General features: G+C 40.8%; 2 protein-coding genes across 3 annotated transcripts; one reads left to right on the top strand and one right to left on the bottom strand.

Annotated features, from left to right (window-relative positions):
- Positions 1-104: 104 nt before the first annotated feature.
- LOC110988444 (bis(5'-adenosyl)-triphosphatase enpp4-like) lies at positions 105-10,155 on the bottom strand. Its single transcript, XM_022251936.2, has 5 exons — positions 8,836-10,155; positions 8,023-8,196; positions 4,265-4,452; positions 3,688-3,811; positions 105-3,448 (listed from the first exon to the last, which is right to left on the bottom strand). The coding sequence occupies exons 1-5, from the start codon at positions 9,695-9,697 to the stop codon at positions 3,258-3,260; spliced, it is 1,539 nt and encodes a 512-aa protein (XP_022107628.2). The 5' UTR covers positions 9,698-10,155; the 3' UTR covers positions 105-3,257.
- Positions 10,156-10,496: 341 nt separating this feature from the next.
- LOC110988437 (centrosomal protein 43-like) lies at positions 10,497-24,370 on the top strand. Of its 2 annotated transcripts, XM_022251919.2 has the most exons (14): positions 10,497-10,634; positions 11,467-11,575; positions 12,292-12,380; positions 12,801-12,956; positions 13,472-13,489; positions 15,204-15,260; positions 16,283-16,353; positions 17,128-17,189; positions 17,450-17,595; positions 18,262-18,461; positions 19,597-19,766; positions 20,742-20,856; positions 21,362-21,515; positions 23,047-24,370. In XM_022251919.2, the coding sequence occupies exons 1-14, from the start codon at positions 10,554-10,556 to the stop codon at positions 23,128-23,130; spliced, it is 1,512 nt and encodes a 503-aa protein (XP_022107611.2). In that variant the 5' UTR covers positions 10,497-10,553; the 3' UTR covers positions 23,131-24,370. The 2 variants fall into 2 exon arrangements, with proteins under 2 accessions (XP_022107611.2, XP_022107612.2); XM_022251920.2 differs by lacking the exon at positions 13,472-13,489.
- Positions 24,371-24,595: the final 225 nt, after the last annotated feature.

Here is a 24,595-nt window from a genome sequence, read left to right as displayed (position 1 = left end):
AATTCTGTGTATCTGGATATTAATAACATGCCAGCTACATGACCCAAGGTGAAAATGCCCCAATTCAGTTAAAGCCAGCAATGACATGACAGCAAAGTATCATGTTCAATTCAATGTTGAACCGAGTCCTTTGTTTATTCATCAGTACACACATACATGTAAGGCACGATTACGTACTGTATTATGAAGTAGTCTAACTACAGAAGCCTCCTTTAACATGTACATGCCCACATGCATGCAATTTGTCCTATAAGAAAGACTGACCTCCAATATACATGTACAGTACTCCCCAACGATTGCACCAAGAGGAAAATTCTGAATCGGAAGTTAAATTCAGCTGACAAGTAGCACAATAAGGGAACGTGTCATAATTACAGAAGGCGGTATTTACTGCGGTACCGCTGTATTTTTGTGGTACCAGCATTAAGCCCTTTCGGGTAACTAGTGCGGTACCACTAAAAAACAGCGGTACCTCAGTAAATACCGCCTTCAACACTTATGAAACGCTCCCTAACTTTAGTACATACCTTGTCCTAGTACAAATTACTGTACATTTTCCATAGATATTTTAATCTGTTTATAAATTACATGGTATTAACTTTGGTACCTGTACTTTAACAATGTCACCTAAATAGAATTCTCTGCAAATTTCATTCAACGATACGTATTTCAATTGTTTTTATACATTGTAGTTCACGATAAACACGTTTAAATACATGTACAATACACAATAAAGTGTTTCTAAATGGTACAGTATTGATAGAAATGAATGTGCACGCTAAATGCCTGAAGAAAATTTTATTAGATCAGTTTTTGAAAAATGCCAAATTTATATAAATTGCCAAGAAAGTCAACAAAATCTTTTGAATCTGTTCTAGAATTGATAGAATTAATCACATTGGCCCACAAAAACCCCTTCTCGTTCAGCAAATGCATTCAGTAGTTAGAACACTATCTATGCATGGGTGTTCAGCTCCAGTCAGTAGTAAATTTTTTTTGTGTATAATCGGCAATTCAAATGAAGTGGCAGTCTTGATCCACAATTCAGAATCCCCAGAGAACACTGAGCAACACATGCCTACGCCAATGACTGTATGCATGGCCTTCAAATAATGACTAAATTACATTTAGTGCAAGTACTAATAATGCAATACATCCCACTGTAACAGCACCTTATATTGGGGTTATGATCTATATGCACAGAAATCTACGATCAAACGGCACGCAAATGCTCACAAAATTGTACACACAAGTACAGTTTTGGACAGCTACCACACTATCGTTTGTACTTGATCATAAACACCAAATGCGCAGAACAGAACCAGTCACACCCATTAAAAAATACTCAACGATCGTGCTGAATAGTGCAGATATCATTATGAGGTTCAACACAAAGGACTCGGGTTTGGCCAACTGATGCCAATCGTTGGCCAGCACTGTTATTTGTTTTCATTTTTTTTTTTTGGCTAAAATGGGGGTTACCACGTGGCATTACTTAATGTCCAAGCTGACACACACTGATGTACTAACATAACAGCACTGTTCAGAAATGAACTTGGCACAAGGGGTGAACAATTTGAGGAAAAAAAAAAGTTGGCACAGGAGATACATTTCCTGAACTAGTACACAGGTTTTGCAAATAAATATTTCAAACATATAATGTACTCTGGTGATAGCATAAATTCTATTTCTATACATAACTGCAACAAGCAAAGCACTTACTGTCAGTAGCAGGTGTTAATGTCAAATTTCTTATAAAAAATGGCCAAATTATGATATCCAAAGCTGGAAGGCCAGTACTTTCAGATATGTCTGACTGACAGTGGAACTTAATTGCACTTGCAAAGAAGGAGGATCATATTTACTGACAGTGTAGTGCTTTGATTTCTCACTCCGATGAGTGAAATACAATGAAGCTGTCAATCGCATGGATGTAATGTCTGTGCATTTGAAGAACACTAAACTTCAATGTGGTCTTAAAGAAATAGACAGAATTCATGCGTCAGCCATCTTAAATCAAAAGTGAAGTAAAACTTTTAATTTGGGAACCTGAGAGTAAAAAAAAGGTGACGAAATAAAAGCTCAATACACATTTACAACACTTTCATTCAGAATACTTGGAAGATTATTATAAATTGTTTTAAGCCACATACATGTAAAATGAAAATGAAGTTTGGAACTTAAAATAGTCTGGCACCGTCCCATGTAACAGGTTACACTGAGTATGACAGCTTCAAGGAACAAGATAAAAATGGCTTCCATGTGAGTAAGGTCTACTCTGATAAAACCCCAAAACACTGGAGTAACAAATCCGTGATGAAATCCAGCTTAAACCATCCCTAGCCTACATTGTATATGTACATGCGCACATATTCGCCCAGAGCAAATGAAATGCATGATTTAATTATGCATTCCACCTTTGGGGCAAACTGAATTGTATTTAATTTGCAGTGTGGAACATAAACCTGGAGATATACGGCAATTAAATTGAGCTTTTCCACGTGTCTGTACCGCTACGCTTCACTCTAAACAAGTCTGAAAGTGGAAAATTCTCTATCCTCCAGTAGGTGAAGAATTGACAGCTGTTAGGGTTGATACAACTTTGTAGCTGTAGCCCGGGATTATATTCTTGTCTTATTAGGAGTAAACATGTTTCAGTTTTGATCTCATTCCTGCAAATCCAGTTTTTTTCACCATGTGACGTGCACTTCAAAGGGGTCTGATTCCCTCAACTTGAGGGTTTTCGTTGTTGCTGTAATGGGAATCTTTCTTGGAATTCCCCAAAGTTTCACTTGCACTTCTTTCTATAATCAAAATTGAGTCACACTTGTCTAGAATAAAAAAGGACCTTCAGACCATCGACTGATCCCCCGAAACACCATCAATTCAGTGAGGTTACGCCCCAACTAAAGCAACTCTGATGATGGGCCCAACTCTGTAGTATGGCAGGTCCCAATTATTGTTGGGCTTGTCCAAAGTTGGGACAATACCATAGTTAGGATGCAACAGCACCACTTTTACACTTACATGTCCACGTATGTCCCGGGTATGCGTACACCTTGACGAGTCAAAATTCCTTATTGGTTTAAAGGTCATTTAATGTGCGCACATACATGTACGACCTCTGCGAGCATGCAACCACTGCAGTAATGACTTCTCACTTTGTTCAATCGACCGCTCTATAAATAGTTCATCTGTACTTCAAACAGAAATGGGAGGGGCTACACTGCAATAAGCTTTTCCTCCCCCCTACACATTCAGATCTTGGTGTTAGGGTAGTTGTAAGAGGAGAAACCGGAATCGTCAATGTCATCATCGGCAACATCCAACGAGGTGTCTGCAATGGGCGTGTACTGGCGAGGCGGCTGGCGGTAGGACCTCTGTCTGGCACACATGGCCACCAGTAGGCAGACTGCTACAATGAGTACGGCTCCAGCTATTGCAATACCTGTGTAAGACCATAAAGGAGTAGCATGTTTGATCTGTTAGATTTTTTTTCTTCAGTTTTGAGGAACAGGGCTGGGCATACATATAGCAAGGCTATTCTTTTTCTCCCAAGAATGAAGCTTTACAAAATTCAACCAAGAGCCAGTTCCGACCATATCATGTACAGAACTGTGGCTGTTGGTTAATCTGTTCTTAGCCCAAAACCCCAAGCTTTCCAGAATGTCAACATTCTAGTCATACCGATGATGGTACTGGTGGACAAAGTTGAAGATGGTGGCTTGGCATTGGATCCACTCTCAGTTGTGAATGTCTCTGGTGTGGTTGATTTTTTAACAACCCCGGAGTATCTCAGTAAGTCTTGAACCTTCGCAAGAAACAAATTCAAAGATAGGTAAAACAGTTACATCTGTAACTCTTTACAAGAGGCTAATGTGAGAGATAAAAGTGTCTGGTTTTGCCAGGAATTATCATACAACACGCTGGCTTACTCCATTTTAACTGTCCAAATATTAAGACGATGTGAAAAATGGGCTTGTAGAGCACTACATTCCTTGGTGTAACCACACACAGCTGCTGGATATGATATAACATTTTTCTCTACACAAATGTGGATAGGTCTGTATTTGAGGTCCATATTTGTGTAAAGATAAGGTATAAAGATACAAATACAAAAAATACAATTGTTTGAGCTACAGCACAAAATTTCACACACAAAAAAAAGAAACTTTTAAATGAAAAGACCTAGTTTTTTTCCGACAAAACTGCCAAATGATTACAAATCCAAATTTTGACTAAAAAAACAGAAAGGTGCTCTTACGTTTCCCAACGATCCATTATTTGGTGCTGGCTCGAGGCCTAATATTTGACAAATGAGCGGGTAGATATTGACGTTCTCAAATGGCTCCACCACAAGGCCACGACGGAAGGACGGGCCGCGGGCGATGAAGATCGGGTGCATGGACATCAGACTATTGTTGTAGCCATGGTTTCCAAGATAATAACTTCCTACAAATGAGAGGAAAAAACGGGATGAGCACTGTGCTATTTAAACTACAGTTGAGCACCTTTATCCGCTCCAAGCAGGAATAAAAGAGGGCATGTTTTGAAATAAAATTGACAGTCAGTTGGTACACACTCACCGCATACATGCAGCCGCGCAAGTTTATGCCTGTTTGACGTGGAGCATGCTCAGTACGCGCAACAAATTAAGTCTGGAATGTATGGTCTTGGCGTGCAAACCAAACGTTTGCAAGAACCCAGGTAGAAAACTTGGTACCATCTGTCTTTCTTTCACCGGTGAGGGTGCACTTTAGCTCAGGGCGGCCAACAAGCGACAAGGTCATTGGGACTTTACAAATAACCTTGTTATGACAGGAAACAGTACCACGCTTTTGCTCATGCACCTTGCATTTAGCACAAAAAGCAAACATCCACCAAATTGGCATTTCAAATGGCAAAACAGAAATTGAAAACAGACCAAGTGGAACACACAGTTGCAGCTGCATTAAAAAATATATTGAGCAGGCCCTTTTGTCATGTTCATGCGCATATATATGCACATTATACAAACATACAGGTATAAAAGATCAAGTGTGTACATGTACTGGTAGTAGTATACATGTACATGAGTATCACATTGAACTCACATGACTTCATGGCAAAAAATTGCTGCCCAATTTCTTGGCAGATGCGTGAAGATTGTATGATAGTTCTAGTTTTTAACGTTGGTATTTTGAAAAAAGGGAACATTAAAAAAGCATTTCAATATTAATGTTGCCAACCACTGTGGACATGGTAAAGCAAAAACAAATACATGTATATGTACATGTATCTGTATACTTGTACAGACTAGTGCATGAATAAGAAATTTTCATAACATCATACCTACAGAGAGAATCACATGAAAATCTCATTTATATTTTGAATAAGTCAGCCATCTCATTTGCAGGTACAGTACATGTATTTCTTTTAGTAAGTCAGCCATCTCATTTGCAGGTATTTCTTTTAGTAAGTCAGCCATCTCATTTGCAGGTATTTCTTTTAGTAAGTCAGCCATCTCATTTGCAGGTATTTCTTTTAGTAAGTCAGCCATCTCATTTGCAGGTATTTCTTTTAGTAAGTCAGCCATCACCTGCATGACAAACATTCTAACTTTATCTTTAAATACTAGCAGAGGAAAGAAATTGCTACAAGCAGGATGTATTCCAACCAATAACATCATGGTAACAGACTTTGGCAGGGTTAGGTCTACCTGTACATGGAAATCTTTGGTTGATTCCTTGCTCTACTGACATCATGTAGGCAATTAAGACAACCAAGGCTTTGCAAGGCCATGCTGCACAGTGTGACACAGCAACTGAGTCAATCTACCAGTAATGCATTAGTTACCATGGCAATGCTGAGGCAGGCTACCATGGTGACAATGGACCAGTTACAAGATTGACGATTGGGCACCAATGGAAAAAAACACCAGAACTACATGTACATGTAATAATAGGGCACTACTGTACAAGTAGGTCTTCTTATCAAAGCCGTACACATGTATGTACTGTAAATTTTCAAGTGCATTACGTGCATTACAGAACAACAGAGACAGTTGCTGTAACATGGCCTACTTCTACAATGGTCCAATACGGGCATTTCACAATAGCGCGCCTCTAAGGGTTTGCAATGCGTTGACCAATCACAATGCACAGAATCTGTTGATCCTTTCCAAACACGCATTGGGTTACACGCACAGGTACATCGCCCATATTCATTTCTAATTCAGCCTTATTCCTCTGATTTTCAAGCTGTTTAATAAATATGCATTTATGACCAGTTTTTAGATGAAATGAATCTCTAGATTTTAGATGCAAAACTTTCAGCAAAGGATTCTAAAAAAAATCATCTGCCATCTTGGAAAGATCCACCATCTTACATAAACAAAATTCTGTCCCCTCCCTTAAAAAACTGGTCCCTTCCCTTAAAAAAAACCTGTACAAGAAATTATGTTAATCTTCCTTATCCTTGTGCATAATTTATGCATCATGGGTTTATATTCTATGGAATTATACAAATAAAATGCCACCATATTGTTGCTAATTCACTCTTATCTCTGTATCTGTCAAGACTTAAATTTATATCACTGGCTTGTTAATTTAACATGTATTTTTGCATGAGGTTTCTTTAGCCCTTTTTAATTTAAAACCAATGCAAGTTAATTTCTTTGAAACCAGTCCATGTACTGTAGGTCCACTGATAGTTATTCAAATAACTCAATATTATGCAGACTCCCCAAACACTATTATTACATGTAGCTGTGTTTCCTTGAATAACTGAATTCATATGTATTGTGATTTCTTGTGATATCAATGAAATAATTTGTAGAGTAAGATGTAAAGACATATCATTTCTGTTGACCTACAGTCTTTGCCAAAAAAATTGTTGTGGGTTAAAGCCACGTGCCTGTGACCGGAGGCATTCTGTGGTGACTGCGATGCACACTTTTGTCAAATCAAAATCTGTCTTCCCCTTTATCCAAAGAATTTTAAAAGTAACAGAGTGGGAGGCAATGTTACCAAAAGCTGAAACCGACCCCAAATTGCTTGAGTCCCATCAGGCTGGGTTGGTTTTGCACCTGCTAATTTTGGATGAGGTTGGGTTAGCTACATGTACATGTACGTCATCATGGTAAAAATCCAAAACAAACAAAACGAGGGTCATTCCTTTGACCTTGCTTTGCGACAATATACCACAGAGTGAAAGTGCCCAGTATAACTAAGATACAAACCGGTATATACATGTAGGATTGTTTGTTTCCCCGCAACAATATCTACACTCCAACCAGGACTGTAAAAAGTTAATTTTCAGTTCTTGCACCTTTGTTTCAAAAGAAATTATTTAACGTACATATAGACAAATTCGGGCACAAATTCTGGGACAATTTGTCCGACCTTGATATTTGGTGTGTCTTGTTTTGGGTTGGTTCGTTTTCATGGTTTTTAAGTTTGGTCGGTTTTACACGTACATTGTACATGTACATGTACCTTAATTTATATCAGGTCCGGCTGGATTTGGGGAGCTTGGTTGAGCACTAGGTCAGATTGTAGATACTGTTACATACAGTACATGCATCTATTATGTTTTGGGTTGGGTTTCGCATGATCAACCTCACCTAATGCACATTAGCTTACCCTAACATGCCTAACCCTCCTCAATCCTTCAAAATTCTTCGAGCGGTTTTGGAGAATTTCGGTGGATTGATGGTGAATGGCAAAAGTGCGAAGGATGCCATGCATGAAGGTCGTGGGTTAAACCTTGTGTTGTTTTTGCTAAGTCATGCAGCCCGATATTTCTTTTGAATCAACCGCCCTGCTCCAGAATGCCATTCACACTGCCTCGACATAATGGCAGGAATTGCCGGAGGATTTTGAAGGATTTAGGCACACCTCCAAGTAACATTTTCAAGAAATTTTGGAGGATTGAGGGAAAATCCAATTTTTGCACTGCCCAAATTGGAGGATCTGGAGGATCGAGGAGGGTCTCTAGCAAAAAGGGCCTAGGGGGTTAGGGTTAGTGGGTAGAGATACTCACTGCTGGTGTCATTACCACGGTGAATCGCCCAACCTTCCTTAGCAACCAGCACAATGGGTGCAATATGTGGGTGGGCACGGTAATGATACCGGGCCGGAATCTCCTCCTTCAAGTATGCATTCACATTGGGGCCGACTCCCTGCAGCTTACTGTAAATAACTTCAACATCGCTCTCTGTCATTTCATCAAACAAGAAAAACGGAGCAAAGCCAGTTATTTCTAGCAACTACAAGAACTACGAAATAATATTGTGTGAAAATAAGTCATTCTTACCAGACTTCAGTTGGCGAGAAACAGAAACACTTATTCACAAATATTCACATTTTGGTTTTGACTACCGGTAATCACTGATGCATTTAAATCAATGTACATACATGTAACATGTATTACATGTACTTCACTTTTCTTCAACATAACCAAGAGCAAGTTAGTTGAGACAGAAATAACTTTTAGTTTTACTATAAACAGAAACATAATTGTTAAAATAAAAAGGGGGCACAATATTAACAAAATAGTTTAAGAAACACGACTGATATTAGTAGTTTCAATGGCCAGGCATGAAACTCGGATGTGAGAAGCAAATAATGAAATCCCGTATTATGTTTTACTTTTTTTTCTGTTGATGGGTTTGATCTTCAACCACTTTGTCCCAAGTACTTTACTGTATCATTTTAGGGAGAAAAATTTTGACACAGTCGATGTCCTCTTTTCAAAATTTGGAGTTTACTGACAAGAAGAAAATTTCAAAGAAGTCAAAGTAAAGGCTCACTCGACTACATGTACATCATGAAAATGTATGTAAATGACATGTACCTTTGAATGGCCAAATACCAAATACCGGATTGTTATTTGTGTAATGGTAGAGGGACGGGTCGACGAAATCATCCAACTGAACGAAGTTGTTGGATGACACAGGTGTCATCCCATGATCTGACGTTATGATCACGTCAACCCTGTCATCCAGGCCTGCATTTCGTAGCTGTTCCATCAGGTACCCCAGGGTTTCATCGCACATCTGGAGGACAGCATCCATGCTCGGCGAATCGGGGCCGAGCACGTGGCCCGAGTGGTCTGGCTCGTGGAAATACAAGAGACCCAGATTAACCGAGTCGTTTGCAAAAAAATTCGTGATCATGTCGATGCGCTCCTTGAACGGGAAGGTGGAGTTGTACTCTGGAAGTCTGTATGTTGCGTATTGACCTCGAATCTTGACCTCCATGCCGGGGTACATGATGAGAGCACTGTGGCCTCCTTGTTTCTGATTGGTCACCCAAATCGGTTCACCGTCATTCCACCACACAGGGTTCTGCTTTACTGACAAAGAGAAATTTGCTCCCGAGGAAGGATCGTACATCACATTCCCGACAATGCCGTGTGATTCTTGATAAAGCCCAGTCGCAATAGAGTAATGGTTGGGGAATGTCTTGGATGCGAACGTGTCAAAAATATACTTTGCTTTGACGCCTTCCCGGACAAAACTGTCAAAGTGGGGGGTGTCGGTTCTGTCCAGGTAGTCCCAGCGGAATCCGTCAAAGGAGACTAGCAAAACTAGTGGCGTCCCAAACGTTGAGGGCGTCTGTTGAGATGGCAGTGCAGACATAACAGAAAACATGGTCAGCAAGAGGCTGAAAAAAAGAAAACTAACCGGCCCCTGCTTTGACCACACTAAGGCCATGGTTCTCCAACGAATTATCCTACCTCCTGTTGAAAACTAGTACTATTACTAACGTGGTTTCTGTACTGAACACAGTATGTCGTGAAAATTGTCAAACTAGGATTCAATTCACAGATGTAAATCTGCCAAATCGCACGGAACGAAACCAACCACTTGTGACACAGGCGTGAACTCCGTCAAAGCTCGGCTGTGCTGAGTGTCAGCTAGCGGCGTCTCCAATCGCGACACCTGTCCGGTCCATCTACCCACAGCTGCCTTACTCACTGCTTCTCAGCGTTCAAATGAAATAAATTCTGGGACTATGTCACTATCTTGATGCTACAAGTGTGAGATACTGACCCACTGAATAGCCAAAATACATGCAGTTGAAAGCAGGAGAGTGAAGACCACATGAGGCCACAGTGGAACAAAATCGAAACATGTACATGTACAGTACGTACGTGTACGTAATATAATTATTAATCGTAACGTTGCAGTTTATATTTTTATCACGGCTGTTTTCTGCAGAGGTCTTCAATGGTGGGGGACTAACAAAGGTTTCAGATAGAGGGGAAAAGTGTCCTAAATCTAGCAAATTCTTTTCTTTCTTTTTTGACTTGAAATTCTGGGTGATAGAAAAGACCTTGTAATTTAAGAGAAAAAAATCGAAATAAAAAAATTCCAAACAGTCGTCGCGTCTATCGACATCTTAAAAAAGCCGTCCGCGCGGTACGCACACGTCACGCGTGCACGGCCCTACGGTACGCGGTATATCATAGAGCTACAACCCAAGTAGCTCTAGCTCTATGGGTAAATAGTAGTACGGTACACCAAATGAGGGCGGGCTTTGGCAGGTAAACCGCAAATTTTCACAACCATGTCAGCGGACGAAGACACTGAGCTGAGGGATTTGGTGGCCCAAACGCTGGAAAGTAGTGGAGTTCTCGGCAAGATAAGGGTAAGAATTGCTAAATTTGTTGTACATACCTAATACTACATTGTGTATTTATGAAAGGGTTGTGATGTGAACTAAATGCAGTGCAGTGATCATGATGCATGAGTAGGCCTACGACAGGGGACGAACTAGGTAGTATAGTAGTACTAACGACGATGCTTACAAAAGTTACATGACTTGGCCATACGATCATTCTGGTGGCTTTTATTGATCATAAATTTGATCAGTTAATGCAGTGCCCATCTGTTGTAAAAGTTGAAGTAGGGGGCTAGGCGTCATAATGATCAACGTCATGTCATCAGAAACAGTGCCCCTATAGTACCATGCCTGCACATGTACAGTCAGTAGTGCCTACATCATACCTCCAGCCTAGTCATGCTAGTATTTAAACACCCTCATCATTTTTGTACGCAAAATAATCATGATAGCATTTGCAAAAATACTGCTTCGGTGCTTTGGTCATGGTCTAAACATTCTGCAGTGATTGATATCCAGGATATTTTAAGTTCACAAGTGTGTTGGGGACTTGGGCAGGTAGCTGTCCGTGAATGTTTCTTGAAGTTGACATCAGGATCTGTCATTTCATGAAATTTGAGGAAGAGGCTGGAGTCCAAACGTACCGAAGCAAACTTCATGATTTCGGCTCTTTACGCTCAGTAAAAGTGGTAACAGCTCTTTAAGGTACTTCAAGGTACCCGTAGAAATAACAATGTTTCAGTTGAATGCATATTGTAACAATTTGCCAGAAACTAAAAGATACTGCTCTCTAGAAAATTGAAAGAGGCAAGTTTCATGTTCATTTTTTTGTAATTGCCATGATGTTCTGTGATTTCAGGCTGAACTGCGAGCTAGTGTCTTCCTGGCTCTCGAAGAGCAAGATGCCGTGCAGAACAAAACTCCTTTCATCAATCAAGAGCTTAAGAAATTCCTCACAACCAAGGAAGGTGCGTTTGACCCACGCTACCATGCTGAATACAACTAGATGCAACATGGTGTGACAGCCTTTAAACATCATTGTGTATATGTCGTTGGAGTTATCAGTCCACTTAATACGACAGGGCATTCTGTGTAAACTGCGCAGTACTAAAGCTGGTGTTCATTTGCTACACTCTACCATGCCTTGCATTGCATTACTTTGAGAAGTCAATGTCACTACTCATTCACACTTAGAGCCAACATGGTTTACGTGGTGTTGTAACACTGTGGGGTTTTGGAATCGTGTTTTTGTGGTGAAATGGTTCACAGTTGCAAGAAAGCTATTAAATCAAATTTTCCCCTGTCAGCAAACCTGATTAACTTATACCTCTTAAAAAGCGGGATAACAAAGTTTCAGAGCATGAGACGGAGTATTGAACCATTGATGCAAACACGTATGGTGGGGAAAACTAAGAAAGTGACGGCCTTCCCACACAAACTGGGAAAGCGCGCGAGGAAGCCCAGCCTGTCATTGGTCTGATCCGCATACCAGCTGATCCAGATTGGTGTGGACCATACTTAGAATGCCCGCTCTCACTCCCCCTAGACCCAAATTATGTTCTTCGGAGACGAGCACCGAAAAAGTGTATTATAAACCTACATGTATATTGCTGCACACATTTATCATGCTTAATTGTTTACCAGCTACGTATCTGTACATGTATGGTTTTGCATCTCCCAACAGGTGTTATTGTGGCCTCCCTGGTCCAGGAATTTCTAGAGCTGTTCCATTTGGACTTCACACTCGCCGTCTTCAACCCAGAAACCAACTTTGTAAGTCTCTCATATGGATGCAAATATCCAGGGTTTCAGATGGCAGATTTCAAGTGATAGCCAGAGTTGTAGCTAAATGCGCATTTTTGTAGCCTCTTACATGTACTTTGTTGTGCCATGCTGAGTACTTTTTTATTTTTACCAGATACTCAGTAAGCCAAGGTTAGTAAATATTTGCCATTTGCCGACAATGGGGATGGATAGTTGTGACATTTCATATCATGCAGATATCATGGAATGATGCTTAGGGTTTAAGGTTTGCACAGTGTTTGATTCAGCGTGTCATTCTACATAAAGTAAAGCAAAGCGTTGAGATGATCCCTGAATGGAAAAATGGAATACAGTAGGGATCACCTCTGGAGAAATTACTTCTGTCACTCTTAGTAGTCAGTATTAATTCCGTTTGTCTTTTTTTGTCAGGGGGAGAAATATGAAGGAAGGGACAATCTTGCCAAGGACCTGGGCATTATGGAGTCAGAGAAAACAAGAGGCAAGCCACTCCTGTGCGAGTTGCTGCGACGAGCCAACGAACAGTCTAGCAAGTCCAGTCTTCAGCGATCCCACTCAAATGCTGAGGTAGGTCACTGTCAGTGTCGGCCTTCAGACAAGAAACAAATCCAACAGAAGTCCTGGAATGTACCTCATCAACTTTTCCTTTAGACTTTAAACTTTCACCATATCTCAGTAAACATAAGCACTAACCATACGACTTTGGAAAAACTCAGAACAACTTGAATTGTAAGCCTGAAGTTTTAATCCTTAAATATCGTCATTATATCTGACCCAGCCTAACAGAATGAGTCAAACGTCACCAGAGCCAGTTTGAGTTAAAGGCCCTAAAGAGAATCTGGCACGACGGAAATCAGTAGGAACCATCCCCATTTTTCACCCACATAATGTCCTTTTTCCTCGGGATGCCAGACCGAGTGATACATCAAAAAAGAATAAAGTTACCCAGGAAAAAAATTGGCTTTGAGACTTATTATGTTGAATCCAGTTGCATATCTAGCATGGTGCATTTATACAACAAATGTACTTTGTTGGAGTTGTGTGCGATTGATGTCTTTTCTTCCCCTTCTTCCTACACACAGGAAATTGTCATACCGAAGGTAGATTTGTGGTAGTTTTCTTCCATGCTTATATTTCGTGATAGTTCCCTCACCTAACTCATGTAGCATCATCCTAATTTTCTTGTAGTTCCATCCTAGATGAGCCGTATTCCCTCCTTGTGCCTTGCATTATTTTGTTAAAGAGCCAATACAGTTTGCATGGAAAGTTTTCTGAGCAAAAAACAGACAGAAATTTATTTATGCATTTACAGCGACAGAGGAACATGCTCTTGGGCACAAATGCTGTGCCGAGCATAGCAGTGCTAGAGAAAGAATAAAAGTCGAACCAGAAACCGCAGGTTTTGTTGCAAGGGAATGCAGTGTAGATCATCATTCACCATGTAAAGGGGCAAAAATTTCTTTCTAGGTTTGGCACAGAAAACTTTTTCACTGTGGAATCTAAAGGTTATATTACAACTCATCTGAAAAAGATCTCATCCAAACCTTTCACTCCTTTGTATCCCATTTATTTTCCCCATTCATTTTGTTTTGCTTTCCCACCCACTCTTACACCTTCTGTCTCAATGTCTGGATTTATAATTTAAAAAAATAATAAGACTTAGAACTGCACGTGAGGTAAAGAACTACTGCATTTAACCACTTGCATGATATTAGTATAATTTGAAATCATTTCAACCAGTGAACCTATCCAGTTAAACAACCCGCCAATTTACATTGTTTCTCTTGATACCTTTAATATCCAAAAATTCACAACCTGTGCCTGTTGTTTTACTCTAACAATTTGTGACCTTTGCCCTGTTCCCTCCACTCCACCCCTTCATGAAATGATTGGATGACCCTTTAGGCTTTTTGAGGTGAATTAAGTTAGATTTGCCTTCCATGTTTTTTGTTGTATTGTTAAATGTTTTGCACACTTTAGTAAAACTTCCCCGCAGGATTATTTAAGCAGCATGTGCGCACATTAACCCCTTTGTAAGTTTTTGGTTTTCACAACCTTTTTGAGCACTGTGAGCAAATCAGTAGTTTTAATCCAGCAAAGATTCCTCACATTGCTTGAAGTTTCTTGATATATTGCTTCAAAAGGATCAGGGAATACATTGAAGGATTCAGAAAATGCAAAATATAATTGCTTTTTTCATCCTGTTCTTTGACGTTTTCCACGCATATTGATGTATTTCTTTGTATGTGTTCTTTGCATCTGCTTCTAATGCAGAGGCATTTGAGTTCATCTCCAAAACATAACACATGCAAAAGGTCTGCATAAAATTTTCCCATGAGATGAAGACGGGTGAGCCTCTGAAAATTCCCATGGCTACATTTGCATCCTCCTTTCCAACAACTGTCGCTGGCCAACCAGGAGAAGATTTGTGCTAATTTCTATGCTCTGTTCACTGCTTGAGATCCTATTGAGATATAAAGCAATTCACCCCCTAGCTCAGCTCGTCCTTGAAGTTCGGAAGAATCCTACACTTAGTTTGCTTGCTACAAACGCATTTAGACTCGCTAATGATTCCACACATTGACCCGTTGCTTAACTTGCATCATTTGAAGTGTTCTGCCATTTGAAAAAAGTACATTTTGATTGTCAAAAGGCTTCACTTTGTCTTCTTGCTCATTCCAGCTGATTGACATATGCAAATTGCTATCCAATCTGGAGAAAGCCCCACTCTTGAGCAAAGTTGAAAATGCACTTGCGCCAGAAACTTTGAAATCATCTCTAAAATCAGATTTCTTCAAAAATGTATCCCCACAGGATTTGACTGCAGTTCAGATAGCTGACGCTAAACAGAAATTTGATTTTTACGACAAAGTAAGTATATGTATAGTCCAAATGATCCTTCCAGATTGCTGTGTGCCCATTGAATTAGAAGTGGCCTACTTTTTTCCAAATTGGACACAAAATGGATTACTAACCGTCACATTTGCCAGCAGCCATTGGTTAGTAGCCACATGTATGTGTAGGGCCACGATCAGCATTGATACTTCCTGCTTAAAATGGCAAGTACTTGGATCAGATGGCTTGTTATCTGTCCAAAAAATACTTTGACATTTATGAGCAGTTGTCGGCAGTTTTTCACCCTATGACTGCAGCTGACAGTATTTTTTCGAAGTAGCATAACAGGGCAGTTTGCTAAGGACATTAATATTGCTGATTTCATTCAGAAGTACAGAAGGTACCATTCACATGAAAATTATTCAATTCAGGCCTGCAACTTTTCCTCGGATCATCTGATTCCTCATTGTTCACTTCACACTCATGCCACTGAAAATTGAAAAACATTGTACAAAGTCTTGTAAAGATTGGAGTTTCTTCGTTTTTTTAAAGTGACAAAGTCCAAATTGCATAGCTTACAACCGTATGACATGTCACTGACCAAAATGTAACAGTGAGATTTTACAATAATTCAACTAGGGTCTTTAGATTGTGGGATAATTCCAGAAATTAGGGGTTCTTTTTTTTCATGTCCCTGTCACATCTGACATGATTTTATAAGTTCAAAACACACTTGCTGATTTTCAAGAGTGATGAATTAATTCGAATTAAGTGTCAAACAATTAGTAATAGTTTGAAATCAATCCCGGGGATGTTTCCGTAACAAATAACAAAGGTCAGATGTAACAGGGACATGAAAATGTCACACTTTTGGACCCCTAATCTCTGGAATGACCCTGTGACTGCTGCACCTGCGTATAATTTAATAACATAACAAGTGGTTGAATTAGAGATCATGCCCAACCTTGCCCCTTGTCTGATTCAGATAAGGAGATGTGGTCTAATCAGCATAGTCCCTGATCAGTGTCATCACTGGTTCCCTTCATTCCCCTATGCAGGACAAGAGTGGCTCCATTGACAAGGACGAGCTTAGAAACCTGTTCATGGACATGTTCCCCCATTTTCACAGGTGAGCTGAGGGACGCATAAAATTTCCTTTTTCCAAGCGCTTCTTCACATTCTGTTATTTTTAGGAGTCAAAGTTGTCATGCTCCTTAGGCAGTGATCTGTCATCTTACGCAAGATCAAGGTTCATCTCAAACCAGCAATATGGGCCAAAGAGTGCATGTGAATAGTACTGTAGTATACCTCATTATTATAAGCAATGCATTTATGAAGCATACTCAAGTCAGTTCAATTCAGTTTAATAACATTTAATCTCACACTGTGGAGGCGACTTCCTTAAAGTTTAAGCTTTTGACGGATGTGCCCAACATACAGGACAAAACAAGAGAAACAAAACGAATACAATTTAGATATAATAATGTGTAATAATTCAGGACCTAATACATAAAACATCTCCCCTTTCAATTTCCACATAAACGTTTTTGGGTTCTATCGCAAAGCATGCTCTTACATTATTATCAGACTTAGCTAACCGTACGAGTGTTGTTTTTATAATAGTTTTATCGCATATCAAAAGTCAGCATTATGCAAAGTGCTTTCAACTCCGTTCTCATTCAGTCAGTCTGTTCCTTGAATACAAAGATTTCTGTGGAAGTTGTGTTGTGACAGATATTTTCATTTGTTTGTCTCTGTCTGTGAATACGGGCGATTCGCAATAGTGCGCCACCAAGAGTTTGCAGTTTTTGCGCATTGTGATTGGCCAACGCATTGCAAACTCTTGGTGACGCACTATTATGAAACGGCTGTATTACACATGTACGTTAATTTTTGTTTTCAGGAACATGTTGGAGAGATACGTCAATGATGAATTTCGAGCAGGTGATAAAGATTTCAGTAGTGGTAAGAGAACTGTTGCATTTTTCCCTCACAAAAAAGACAAAAAGCATTTCTCTACTTTTAAAACTCCATTCGATATGTCACAGAATGAGAATTTCAGTTGGTGACAACTTGCAATTCTTAATGCCTTAAATCACAACCAAGGAAAAGTTGTGTGGTTGTTTTTTTGTCATGTTTTTTTTTGTTCTGCAACTTTGTCCTGATTCATATCATCAACCTTTTACAATGTGTCAAAGCCTTTTTGCTGTGTTGTTGACAAACAGGCATCGACTTTGATGAGTTCCTGGGCATGTATCGTCGCTTGTTTGTGGTTTGCCGTTCGGTCGTCTCCAGTGACATCGCAGACATCAACCCCCATTCTCAGAGAAGACTGAGCGACTCAATGAAACAGAGTGCAAACTTGAAACTGGTAGGATATGTGCTGCATTATCACGTGAACTGCCACATCTAACGTCAGCATTATTCAGCTGGTCGAAAACTGATTGAAATAGCAACAGACAGTTATGGAAAAAATCCATTGTATAGCATTAAAGTCATCTTAAGTCCTCACAAGTTCAATTCATGTCCTCACACGTCTACTGGATGTCTTCTCAAGTCCACGCTATGTCCTCACAAGTCCAGTGTATGTCCTCACACATCCGTCACTTGGATTCCAGTCCCTAGTGACTAAACCATTCAGAGAAATGAATTGTGGTGGCATTCCATTGTCAGGATTCCTCCCTTCTTTGAGCCAGATGTGAGGTTTGATTGTTACTGATTTGTAATTTGACGTCTGATTTTCTCGTCCACCGCTTTGATGCGAAAAAGGATTTGGAAGTGTCGCTATCGCAACTTCTGTTTGCCAAGCCGTAAAAGAAGCTAAAAATGTGTTGAGGTATAAGATATAAATAATTTGACACAAGGAAATTTTCTATACTTTTTTGCTTGTTGAAAAGCCTGAGATTTGACCAAATTGAAATGTTTGGCTAACTACATGTAAGTCCTAAGTAGATTAAAAATTGGAGATTTAACAGGTGTGATGACCGTGGGAACTTACAACATTACAGTGTTAATGAGTATGAACATCTTTCCCTAGATAACAGCACGGCAAAGTAACAGCTCCGATGGAACAGACAGCTCAACCCCACAGGGCCTCCCAGCCTCCAAGGAGAAAACAGACACCAACAAACAAATGAAAGGTCGTCAGAGGTCACTGTCAGGAGGCAGTGATGTCAGTGAAGACTCTTTCTTTGATGACATACCGGCACCCAGTAGGAAGCCCCTGACCTTCAGCAGGTTAGGGATTTACTGTGGTATTGTGACATCGTTCAGTTGACAGTGGACAATTGAGGACAATGCTTCCACGATTAAGTCAGGTTCCAGACTCGGAGCATCATGCACTAACGTTCTGGGTTTTTTTCAGGAGATGACCATTTTGGATCATGCTCCTTGAATCAACTGTATTTATTGCACTCTCTGAAATGGGAAAGAGCCTGACTTATTGGTATAATTACAGGTGTAGCGTCACTTTGAAAGGCAAAAGGACATGGTTTTTATCCATAATGTATATGGGTAATTCCAGAAATTAGGGGTCCAAAAATGTGACATTTTTGTGTCCCTGTTACATCTGACCTTCGTTATTTGACATGGAAATGCCACCCGGAATTGATTTCAAACTATTTCCATTTGTTTGGCAGGTAATTTGCATTGACCCTAACAGTCCTCAGTCCTCCAAAAGGTGAAGGATTGAGAACTGTTCGGGTTAATTCATCTTTCTTGGAAATGAGAAAATGTGGTCTGAACTTACAAAATCGCATGTCCGATGTGACAGGGAGACCAAAAAATGGACCCTAAATTTCTGGAATTACCCATGTATTGAACTACCCATCAGAGCACAGGGAAGTTAACCTATACTATACCATTACTGCATCATCTCTGTTCCCTTTTAATAGTTTGGGGACCATTTTTACAATTCAAGATGGCTGATTCGTGACTAAGGCAAATGGGAGCCCTTCCAAAAAGTGTTGAATGTGGACAGTGGATACCCATGGTTGTAGGAAAAAATTGGACAAGGTTTGGGGACTTTGATTCCCTGGAGCATTTTTGGTCCCCACAATCCGCCTTGAGCAGAAGCAGCCCCGTCATTAGTTCAAAAGAGCCATGCAGGTTGGGAGTGATGGTTTTGTTGGCAGTGATGCGCATGAAATGCATGCATCTCCTAGTCGTCAGTGAACCAGCCAAATGAAGTTCCTGCCAAGGGGGCCTCTGTTGCCAAGAAAATTGCACCCTTTCTTAGTCAAGCTCGGGGCTGATATAATTCAACATATGGTGGGTTTTAATTTTAACCTCATTGTACTTGTTAACTCAAATCTTTCAAGTGAGATTTTGTTCACTTCCTTCACCTTGTTTTCCCCTATTTTGTGCTATTTAGCTTGAAGACAAAGAAGGAGAGTCCACCTCAGTCCCCTCCAAAAACGCCACCCCCGAAATCCACCAGCAGTGGTATGGCCTCTCTGCTCAATGCCCCACCACTCGCAGGAAAGAGTGGGATGGGGTCATTAACCGGGGCCCCACCATTACCGGAAACGGGTGGTCCAAGAGGTAGGCAGAGTGGGTTGGAGGGATTGTCACTCTGTATAATTACAGTTCTTTCACCGTCGCAATGTACTGTTGCTGTGATGGATTTGATTTACAGTACTGCTGTGTAGTTTCTTGTGTTTGTTTAACCACTTCGGACCGGGGCATTTTTCAACGTTGAGGATGCTGGGCCGGCATGACTATCATTTTTTCCGTTTTCAAAATCCTTCAACAATTCATCATTCCATTTAACAGTCGTTTATAGCCGCACGGAGTAATCTTCAGGCACTACTCTAAGTTGACAGGTGACCTTCATTGACGCCCGAATATTTCAGCCAGGCCTGCAGCCTTGTAAACAGAGCCCAGATTGTGCGGTGTTATACAGCTGTCTTTTGTTCACGAACCTGGCTCAGTGCACTGCTGACCTCTTTTCAATAGGGGCCAGATTAGCATGCAGCAGTGCTGTGTGGCTCATCGCTGCGGTGGTGGAGAGCTTTTGTCCCTGGTGGTAATCCGCTTGCTCTAAATACCCCAAACCCTGGTATACGGTTTCTAAATAAAAATGGATTATCACCACTTTTGAGAGCGAAAAATGCCGGTCATGCCCAGCAGCCTGGTCTTTTGTTCGGAGTACGGTCTTTTGTTACAGGGCCCTGTTTCCTTTGTCCGAGTTCGGAGACCCCGGCCACACATATAAACCATACGGCTCCGATCCCGGAGTCCCCGGCTGGTAGTGGTTAAACTTTAAGGAATCATGTTTGTGTGGTATTACTGACAGAGCTATTGAATTACATATGGTTGTTCCCAAAATTAAGAAAAAATATCAAAGCAGTCGTTGTGAAATAATTAGAGAACATCGCTTACAGCACCTAGACACAACGTTGGGGTGTCATTACTGAAGTGTTTCACTGGTCTGAAATGTTGGTATTGACTTTCCACAAAGGTCCTCCTTCCTACATCATTGATGTGCTTTTTGTTTTTATTCTGTTTTGTTTGTAGATGGTGCTAGCCCAGATTGGAAGGACCTGAAAGCTTTGGACAACAAGTTGGACAAACTGAGTTTTGACTTGTCCAAGAGTGAAGCAAGCGAGGACTATGAGGATGACTTCCAGAGGTAAGAGGACTTCTGGTTTTTTGGTTGCACAGTGCATTAGGACAGATAGCTCGGTGGAGATCACTCATTTAATTTGGATGTTTCTCACTGTTGTGATCAAGACCTAAAGACTGAACTAGAACCCACAAGACAACACAATACCTTCAGTCGGAATTCCAATCACAAGCTATACAAATGAATTGCAAGAGAAGTATCCTTTGTCATTGTTCACCATGTTGCTTGTGACTGGTCTTGTAGTTTGACTTGTGTCTAATTTTCTGGCTGGTCTTGCATTTGGACTAGTGTCTTGTCATGTGAATGGCCTCAAGTCTGGTCATGTGACTGGTCTGGTGTCTGGTCATGTGACTTGTCTGGTCATGTGACTGGTCTGGTGTCTGTTCGTGTGGCTGGTCTTTTGTCTGGTCATGTGACTGGTCTTTTTTCTGGTCTTGAGACTGGTCTTGTGCTGCATCTTGTGATGGTCTCTACTACAACACTGTTGGTTTCCTGCTCTCATTGTCCACAGCTCCCAAGACAGCCAGAGCCAGGCCCACACTGCCGGCAACAAGAGCCAGAAGAGCCACGAAGGAAACAGCCTCAGCGAAGAGATCAGCGAGGAGATCCAGGAGGATTTTGACATTTCGGGGGATGATGACTTCTTCGGGAGTAGTCAGGAAAAGGTTTGTGCGATACAAACTCGCAAATGCACTGCTTATCTAGGCATCCAGGTCTAGTCTGACTGTTGTTGTTGTTGGTGGTGCTTTCAGCATCTCAGGCTGTTTGCGCCAATAACTGTACGTTTATTCATACACTTGATTAATCAGCATCACATTACGGAGTTAGGAAGAAGGTCCAGTTTTAGAGGCAGGAGGAAACCAGGGTACCCGGAGAAAACCTGCGAGAGCGAGTATGGACTGGAAACCAAAGCACTTAAAGCCCACGCCAAGCCGGGACTCGAACCTGGGCCTCATTGGTGCTAAGCGAGGAAAGAACCGCTACGCTAACGCCGCTCCCCCTAGTCTGACTGTACTGGACCCACATTCTTTTATAGGCATTCCTCTCTCCTGTAAAGAACCATGAAGCCTTTGTATGCCCATCTCCCTTGTTGGTGGTCTTTGTTGATTTGCTTTTAGGGATTTGATTGCATAATCTTTACGAAAGGGAAAGAAAAAATAGGACATTTTATTGTCCTTTGCTGTCATCATCTGGGTAGGCTCTCCCTTCGAAGACGGGAATTTAATTACCCTGATGACAGAATAGGTACCATTCCAGAGCAGGGTGGACTTCATTTGTATACTTGGATGTCTCTTAACATAAGCTGTTACGACAAGAAAGAAATTCAAATTCATAAGAAGCAGTGAGCCATGGCGGCTTTGCTGTTCTAGTTTCATCTCTGGAGATACCTAGTAGATCGTGGTTTCACCCCTGTCAGGAAATTGTATCGTCAGTTATTGATGCTGTGATGCGCATATTCGGTCACTGACTCAGCACAAAATTTTACCCACCCATAGCAGTAAAGGCATCAGTTGCATCGAGTAATTTGTGGGCTGTGCCAGGAGGTAACATGCCTTGCATTGGATTTTGCGGACACTAGGTCCTCTGTGAAAATTGGGATCCCGGTCATATTGACAAATGGGGGATTCGCTCGGGAGAAACGAACCCGGTACATTTTTCCAGCGGGGTGAGAAAACTCCTTTGTTGATGGAAATGTTGAAAGCTGAAACTTGGTACTTACATACTCACTAACTTATCCATGGTCATTAATTTCATTCTTGTGTAATGAGGCTTGAAATGCCAATGCTATTCCATCCAGATTCTGCCATGCAGATTTCTTCACACAGACTATGAAGGACCCCACTATGATATGTAAATGTATGCTTGGTTTTATGTTTGAATGAAATTGGTGTTAGGAATGTAGTCATTTTATTTCTTGTGGGGTTGCTGAATTCTGCAAGTATTCCCCACCAGAAGTTCAACATTTTTACATTCGCAGAGGCTCAGATGAACAGGTATTTCTTCTGTGCGTCCTGAACTGTTTCTAGGTTGTCTTACTACATTTTGGGATGCTGAATTTCACAGAAAACTATCCTTTTGAATTTTGAAGTCGAACAGTCCAGACGCCCTATCTCTGAGCTGTTATTTTCAGTTGTCCTGCTACAAGATTTTGCTGACCGTTTGTTTTTTCCCCATTTGATTTTTGTATCCGACCAGGTGGATGAGTTGACCACAGACCGGTCAGTGTCCCAACTCAGCGGCCGTTTCGACTACATCGAAGACGCGCAGTTGGAATTCTGAGAAACAAAACAGTGAGGTCGGGCATCTCAAATGACACCCCCCACACCTTGGTGTCACCTCACCACCCGCCCTAGACTCCGGCAAACATAAGCAGAACAAATTTGGTTGCTTCGTTTTTATTCATATTTTCATTGATTTTTATTTGTCTGGTTTAAAACTGGTCCCTGGATGTCAGTTTGTTTTGTGGAACACAGTTTAGTATTTTTGAAGGGGCTCGCCAGACACTAAAGTTGGACTGAGAGTCATTGAACACGCCTTTGGTTTGGGGTGCACAGAGCAAGCTGTGTACAGTGTGGTTTGTTTGTTAGGATACATTGGACAAACTACTACATGCATTTGAAAGGATTGCTAGTTGTAAGACCAGTATGGCCACAGCTACTCATATTGCAAGGGTATAGATTGAGTACCTTCCAAGATTTGCCGTAAAGCAGATGCAGAGCATTTTGAACAAAACTGATAAGGCATCTGTGCATATTAAATAGCATAGTATCATGAGTAGAGTCTATGGAAGTAATCATTTCTCGTAACGGCATGATTGAAATTGTAACTTGAAATTTTGACTTGAAATCGATTATTATTCACAAAAGTATGACTGAAATTACTGACTACCGAATGGGACTCAAAACATCCCATCTGGGGTTATTTGGGTCATCTTTTGGGGTGAGGGTGTCTAAAATGAAATAAATCAAAAATGAGATCAACTGTCTCCCCTCTTGACAGTATACACAAAGGTTGCTGTTCCATCCTAAGTTAGCCTTCCCCAGATATTCCAGAGTGTGTAAGCGCATCAAACAGGGCAGTGGTATCAACACTTTTCCTCCAAGATTTTCAGCAATACCCCCTGGATTCCACAGATTTGCTTTGGATGCGGCCACATCAGTATTTTAACTTGGTGTTTTTGTAGATGTTCTTGTATGATATGTGTATAGAGCTGGCGTTGGCGATTTCAAGATGTTTTTAAAAGACCCTCAACAAATTGTACATACAAATAGGCTGTAAATTGTTAATATCAGTTATAGTTTAAAAGAAATCCTCTGCAGTGCTTTTAACGTGTTAGTGGATATTTTCGTGTTGATGAATTCCATGTAAATTTATTTCAAAGTAATGGAATAGGATTTGAGTCTATTTTTACAGTGGGAAATTACATTGACATGTATCATCACAGTGTATTTCCGATGTACTGCGTTGATTGTTTTTTATGAGTGGGGGATTAAATGCTAATAAGCCACACACACTTCCAGATGCAGCTGAGAAAAAATGTTTGTTTACGGTAAAAAAAGTTTTCCTTGCAAAGGTTTCACTCGTCGCCATGCACCCGAACAGGGCGCTGGGAAGGGCTGATGGCGTTACACAAATACGTCACACGGGGTCACAGCTAATGACGCGCGCAGAGCATGGTTGGTAAATTTCTGCTCAATGCGTTACACAAGGACACAAGTTTTCAATTGGATATTTTTATTTTTCA

Source organism: Acanthaster planci, linkage group LG15 (genome assembly GCF_054643075.1).
Source record: "Acanthaster planci isolate LZ-2023a linkage group LG15, COTS_SCS, whole genome shotgun sequence".
Lineage (NCBI taxonomy): Eukaryota > Metazoa > Echinodermata > Asteroidea > Valvatida > Acanthasteridae > Acanthaster > Acanthaster planci.
This window is presented reverse-complemented; position numbering and strand designations above follow the sequence as displayed.